At 32.9% G+C, this 7,281-nt stretch overlaps 1 protein-coding gene across 1 annotated transcript; it reads right to left on the bottom strand.

Annotated features, from left to right (window-relative positions):
* Positions 1–1,356: 1,356 nt before the first annotated feature.
* On the bottom strand, positions 1,357–2,673 carry LOC132502682 (lys-63-specific deubiquitinase BRCC36). The gene has a single exon (XM_060118723.1). It carries the CDS (start codon positions 2,666–2,668, stop codon positions 1,793–1,795), a length of 876 nt encoding a protein of 291 aa, XP_059974706.1. The 5' UTR covers positions 2,669–2,673; the 3' UTR covers positions 1,357–1,792.
* Between the last annotated feature and the right edge of the window lie 4,608 nt (positions 2,674–7,281).

Genomic DNA, 7,281 nt, shown 5'->3' on the forward strand with positions numbered 1-7,281 from the left:
CATTTTCCATTTAACTTTTTAATCATTTAAAAATTCCTACTTTTTTTCCCTCTCTGCTGGTTTGGGTGTTTTATACTCTCTCTTTTATTTTATTTTATTTTTTTTTTATTTTTTATTTTTATTTTTTTATTTTTTTTCCTTATTTAATACTTACAACTTTTTATTTTGCAATAATTATAGATTAACAGGAAGTTGCAAAAATAGTACAGGGAGTCCCATGTGCCCTTCACCCAGTTTCCTCCAGTGGTAAGATCTTACACATAACAATTGTACATCTTCAAAACCAACATATTGACAATGGTAGAATACTGCTAACTAGACTATAGACCTTATTTGGTTTCACCAAATTTTACATGCATTCATTTGTGGGTGTGTGTAGGTCTATATGGTTTTAGCACAGATATAGATTCATGTAATAAACACCACAATCAAGATACAGAACTGTTCCATCAGCACAAATAATTCCTTGTGTTATCCCTTTATAGTCACCCATATCCCATACCCCCTCCAGTCCCTATCCCTGTCAACCATTAATCTGTTCTTCACTTCTATAATTTTGTCATTTCAAGAATTTATACAAATGCAGTCATACAGTATGTGAGCTTTTAAGACTGGCTGTTTTTCATTCATCATTATACCCTTGAGGTCCATCCAAGTCGTGTGTATCAACAGTCTGTTCCTTTTCATTGCAGAGTAGTATTGCATGGTGTGGATGGTTGGTTTAACCACACACTCAACTGCAGGTCATCTGGGTTGTTTCCAGTTTGGGGCTATTACAAATGAAACTGCCAAGAATGTCTGTATAGAAGTTTCTGTGCCAAAATAGGTCTCATTTCTTTGGGATAAATGTCCAGGACAGCAATTGCTGGGTAATAGTATGTTTAACTTTATTAGAAATTTTCAAACTCTTTTTTTCAGAGTGGCTTACCATTTTACATTCTGTTCAGCAGTGTATGAGAGATCCAGTTTGTATGCTCAACTGAACCTGGTATTTTCACTGTTTTTTCTTTAGCCATTCTGATAATTATGTAGTCATAATTCATTGTGGTTTTAATTTGCATTCCCTGATGGCTAATGAAGTTCAACATCTTTTCCTGTGCTTGCTTGCCTTCGATACACCCTCTTTAGTGCTATGTCTACTCATGTCTTCTGCTCATTTTCTAATTGGATTGTTTGTTTTTTACTCTTGACTTTATTCTAGATAAATGGTTTGCAAGTAATTTCTCTCAATAATTTCCTCCTCTTAAATTTTTGGCAGAGCAAAAGTTTTTCATTTTGATGAAGTCCAATATACAGTATCAATTTTTTCCTTTCATGATTGTGCTTTTGGGATGAAGGCCAAGAAGAACCTGTTGCCTAGCCCACCACGATCCTAAAGATCTTTCTATGATTTTTTTTCCTGAAAGTTTTACATCTTACATATAAGTTCATGATACATTTTCAATTAATTTTCAATTAACTTAATTAAGTTCATGATACATTTTCAGTTAAAATTAATTATTTTTCAATTAATTTCAATTAATTTTCAATGCAGTTTAGGTCAAAGTTCATTTTCTTTGCCAACTGCACCAGCATCATATGTTGAAAAGACTATCCTTCCTCCATTGAATTGCTTTTGTACCTTTGTCAAAATCAGTTGGGCATATACCACACTGTCTTGATTACTGTAAGTTTATAGTAAGTCTTGAAGTCAGGTAATGTGAGTCTTCCAAATTTTTCTTCTTCAAAATTGATTTGGCTTAATTAATTTTACACCTGGATATTTTCATCCTTCTTCATTTTGTCTCCTGCTTTATTCTAAAGAAGAAAGTTCTTGCATAAGCTCTTCCTTTTCTTGTTGCAACTCCTGCAAATGCTGTTGGTTTTGCTCCAGTCTGTCCTCCAGCCACTGCAGTAGAGGCCCGCTGACTGCCGACATCTGACTGCACAGGTTCTTGGTAAACACTGAGCCATTATGGATCTTGGTTACTGAGTCCAGATGTGTAAGGCTGTGGATCCTCCTATATGCATCCTGCTCCTCTTGGCACAGGATCTTGGGCAGCTCAACTGCTGACTCAAGGCACACTTTCCCAATGGTCACATGAGGTACAATATGAATTGGAATTTCAATTCTCTCATACTCTGAGCTCTTTTGGGCCTGTATGGACTGAAAGCAAGTGTAGAGTACCCGTCCAGTCTTTGTATTTTTATCTTCTATGAAACAGGAAAATATAAGTCCTACAAAGCCTTGATCCATCATCTGGTACATGGCTTGTGTACGAACATCGACATGTGAAGGCCAAACAGTTATATGGGGATGGGAATGATACCAGCCCACAACTCTCATGGGGCGACCAGTTAGTTCAGCCAACCTCTCTGCCTCTGTCGAGGCTGCAGACAGCTGCTCTGGAGAAATTTCCACTCGATCCTTCCTCTTATCAGAACGTCGCAAGATGATGACAGAATGAATGTGAACAATTCTGACGGTGTCAACCTTTTCAGCAACTGTGCGCATATCAGTTCCAGTATATGTAAATTTGGGGTCACTCCTTGGGTCATCATTCAACTCCCCTATGCACAGCCCCATCACCTCCTCCTTCTCTGTGCTCAGAGCGTGGTTGAGACAAACTAGGAAAGCATCCGACTCCAGATGAACCGCCTGCACCGCCTGCACCACCTGCACCGCCATCTTGATCTGGCTACTCTCTCTTTTATTTTAAAGGCAATATCACTGAAACTTTACCACTTTATGCAAGGTAATACATGAAGTTAATGTCTTAATCATCTTCCTAAATAAAAGCTTAGGATCTTTTACTCTATATCAACATACTTCTAATTTCCATAACTTTTTTCCACAAATTTTCATTCTGGCCTTTTTTATACTCTATCAATTAGACATTATCCTTGTCAGTATTTTCTGTAGACAAACTACATGTAAATACATTGTAGTACTGAGCTACATGCTCAGCATTTCTTCTCTCATCTTAGATTTTTAGGGATCACTTTTGTTATTTTGAAAGTTTGTCCATTAGAAGTTTGCTTTGTGTAATTTTCACGGTAGTAAGTACAAATTTTGATGGAAAATATGTTTATTTTTCCTTTGTTCTTGAACGATGATTTTTAGTGCACAAATTTCAGGTTTTATGGTCAATTTCTTCCCAAATTCTGAAGAGATTACAGGACCGAATTCCAACTTTTTCTTTTGCTGTTTTGAAGTATGCTAATCACCTAATTGCTATTTATTTACAGGTAATTTTTAAATTTCAGTATTCTTCAGTTTCTCACAATGGGTTTACATCATAATTTTCTTTGATTTTATCCTGCTTAGTATACATTATACTTTCTTCTTCTGTAGATTCATCATCAGTTTTGGTTAAAACTCAGTTATTATTAATTTATATTGCTTTTTCTTATCATTCTTTCTATGTTTTCTTGGTGATTCTCATTAGACATGTGTAAACTATCCCATTAGTTATTCATATTTCTTAACCTCATTTAAAAATATTTTTTTATTCTTATCTTCTGGGGCTACATTCTAAATAATTAAAAACTTGTCTTTTGAGTTATTAATTCATTCTTTACCTGTGTCTCATTTTCTTTTTGCCCACTTACTGAGTTTTTTTGTGTCAATTATTTTATTTCTATTTCCTTATGTTTTATTTTTATTATTTTTCAAATCTGATAATTTCAGAATGTGTCTTCTTGGTTGTTTTTTTTTTTCCATTTAAAAATTCCTTAAACATTTCCTAAATATTTAGTAAGTTAAAAAAAATGGGGGGATCTTAATTCTTTTACATGCAGTAAAAAATTATGTCCCATGAAGGATTAATTTATTTTGTAGTGGAAGGTCATTTTAAAATATCTTGTCTGCCTTAATGTCAGAAATTTAAATTCATCTTTTTTCCATGTTACAGTTTTTGAATATAGAGTATTTTAAAATATAATTGCACTAATATTGTACATAAACTTTGGTATCATCTCTATGTCACAAGCTTTTTCCACGTTAAAAAATATCCTAGCAATAATAATAGCCCAGCAAATGACTATGGTATTATATATGTAATCATTTAATAATTCTGTTTATATCATCAGTTTTTGGTGTTACAAGAATATCTTATGATCAAGTTAATGATCAATTTATACTGCCATTGGCAATATATGAAAGTTGCTTTTTCACTAGAATAGGACATGGCCACTATTTTTTTTTCTGGTATGGTATCTTAGTGGTCAAAATGTATATCTATACTTAATTTATATTAATTTAATTATTAGAAAACATGAAAATAGCTTTCTTATGCCCTTCTTTTGTGAATTATATGATCAAATGATTTGCCTATTTTTGAAAATGAATTTTATTTATTTTCCTGATTTCTACCAATGCACTCTTAATGTGCTAACCCTTGGCCATATTCTACAAATAGGGTTCTCATTTGAAAATCAATTTGGATTACATGCTATATACTAAAGTTTTTAGTTCTTATGATACTGAAACCAAGTACATCTTTAATTGTGATATTTATTACCATTTTGAATTTTAGTATTTTCCCTTAAGAAGTCTGACACTTAGTTTCATTTTCTTTCAGACTTACCAAATTTTCAGTTGTATCTTTATTTATTTAACAAGATTTTAAAAATTTGCAATGTTATGAGAGGTTAAAAAAATAGGTTTCTTTAAAGCAAATAATTAATAAATTGTTCCAACACGATATATTGAATAATCTTTGTACTCTCCATTAATTTGTAATGGTATGCTTTATAAACACCTGGCTTATAGTAATCTATCCCATTTGCCTATCTATCTAGTCTTTGCCAATAGCACAGTTAATTTGTTATGTCTCAGTAAAGGATACCTCAATCCATCTAGTTGCTCAAGCTGAAAAGTGGGAATCCTTATTGATGTCTTGAAATTTTCTAATTTTTACTTCATGTATTCCCTTTCTTGATTCTAATTTCATACCTCCTGCCAAATCACAAGTACAAATCACCATCACCTCTTGCCTAGTCCCTAGATATACCCTCCTAACTGGTTTCTTAGCTTCCAATTTTATATTTTTCTACAAATTCTCCAGTGCATCAAAGCCATATTTTTAAAACATAATGATATTGTTTCCTTGTTTGAAACCCTTTTAATTGCTTCCCATGGCTTTCTTTGTTTGCAATACAAAGCACAAAACAGTGTTCTCCATATCCATTGCTTGCCTTATAACACATTCTTTCCCACAGGTCACTTTTACATCTTTCTTTACTATTTTGATTACTTTTATTTAGGAATAAAAGTACTGAATAAAGTAAATATGTGAATGGATTTATAACTATATTTTTAAATCAATGAATACATTAATCCCATTAAAAAACTAAGCACTGAGCTAGCAAGTGGCATTAGAAATTTGAACAAAACTAGCCTTTGATTTCACGTAGCTGACAATCAACATTGAACATGGCAAAAGAAGGGCATTTATGTCAGAGAAAGCTATGTAAGCAAAGACAGTTTAGTTTGAGCATAGGCAGTGAGTGAAACAAAGCAAAAGTTATTTTCTTCCATCCAATAAATATTTGAGCATCCACTATGTGTCAGGTATTAGTAAATATGCTGAATATAAAGTGGTGAAATGAATAAGTAATCCCAGCCCAGGTGAAGCCTATGAGTAGTTGTAAGACCTTAAGGTAAGTAGAGTAAAGAACAAGTTAAGAAATTTGGATTTCATCCTGTAAACAATTGGGAAGTGCCCTAAATTGAGGAGAAATATGAAACATGTTTGTAATTTAGGAAGACCAATACAGGCACTCTGGGGGAGACTGATCAAAAGTTCTGATACTGAGAGCAATGAGATAATTATTGCAAGTAATAAAGGAGTAGAAACTGAAATGAAAGAAGATGAATATTAGAGATGTTATGGAGATAGGACGAACAGGATATGATCAGAGATTAAATGTAAGAGAGGATTGAAATATTAGACTCTTACAGAATTTCCAAATTTTTGACATGGGTGGATGGTAAATAAAGAATCCAAGTAGAAAGAGAGGAAATCTAGAAGAAAGAACACATATGAGGAAAATGATGAAACCAGTTTGGAGCATAGTCAGACTCAAGTGTCCATGGGCATCCAAGTGAAAATTAATAAGAAATTGAATAGAATGCACCTATATATAATCACACATCATAGGATGACAGCAGTATGTATTCAGGATTTCTGGTCTATCACCAGTATATTATCTAATTATTGTATATGAAATAGAAGTGAACTTTGATTTGATGCTATTACAATATGACAATGGCCAGAAGTCTACATTTTACCTTAAAATTTAGATCATCACAGGAATTTAGGCTCACTGGGGACTAAGATTACTACCTTTTTCTCAGTAGAACTAAAGTCTTAATTCTTACTAACAGAACTAACAAAAACATTGCTGGACCAGGTAATTTTTTCCTACTTATATTTATTTGCAATATTTTCCTTTTGTCTTTGAAAATAGTTACGGGTCATAAATTATCACAGCCAACAAACCAGTCAGTTGACCAAGACAATCAATGACAATGGAAATTCATGTGTCCTCATTTATAACTGTTGGAAGAACATATTTTTTTCCATATTGAAAAAGACTTAACTAATGGGATCTATACATTTTCCAAAAGGCAAGGTCTAAAAAGAAGCAAGCAAATTGAAATTTCTTTCTTATCCCCTTTCTTGAACCAGAAGACAGATAAACAGAAATAAAACTCGGTCTCTCTATTCTTTGTTTTAGTTTCTTGGTTCAATGGTCTTCAGTTACTGTGTATTGAGTCTTTGAGTGCTTTTGATTTAAAAAATCTGCTCCTAATATTCCTTAAAAGGTGTCATTTTAGAACTTGTAGTGATTTTTTTCCCACTCTTTGTGCAGTATATTTAAACTATTTTATGGTTGTTTTATAAATGCTATGAACATCTGGGGTTTTAAAAAGTCATATATATTTCTAGTGTTTTATCACCTTAGTAAAAACTACATTTTATTCAATCGTGCTGTACATATCTGGGACATTTTTGTGCTGTATATATCTGGGACAGTTTTGGCTTATAAATGTAATGTGTTGAATAAGCACAAAAAGAGTAACAGTATTTGTTTTAAATGACACACATAATAGGCAGAACATCAAAATAGTGTTTAAACTTCAATTCCAGTGTTCACAGGTCACTTGTCACAAGCTACAAGGTCATGGTTCTTTTGGACCCCAAAAAACAGCCTGAAATGTGGTTATATTTTCAGATGTTTCTCCAATAGTCACCTCTTTGGGCAACAGATTTTCTGAGGCTGTCCAAAAGCAAA

Source organism: Mesoplodon densirostris, chromosome 15 (genome assembly GCF_025265405.1).
Source record: "Mesoplodon densirostris isolate mMesDen1 chromosome 15, mMesDen1 primary haplotype, whole genome shotgun sequence".
NCBI classification, from domain to species: Eukaryota; Metazoa; Chordata; class Mammalia; order Artiodactyla; family Ziphiidae; genus Mesoplodon; species Mesoplodon densirostris.

Excerpts from the sequence above, each read along its gene's own strand:
- LOC132502682 (XM_060118723.1), bottom strand. The coding sequence starts at position 2,668 with ATGGCGGTGCAGGTGGTGCAGGCGGTGCAGGCGGTTCATCTGGAGTCG.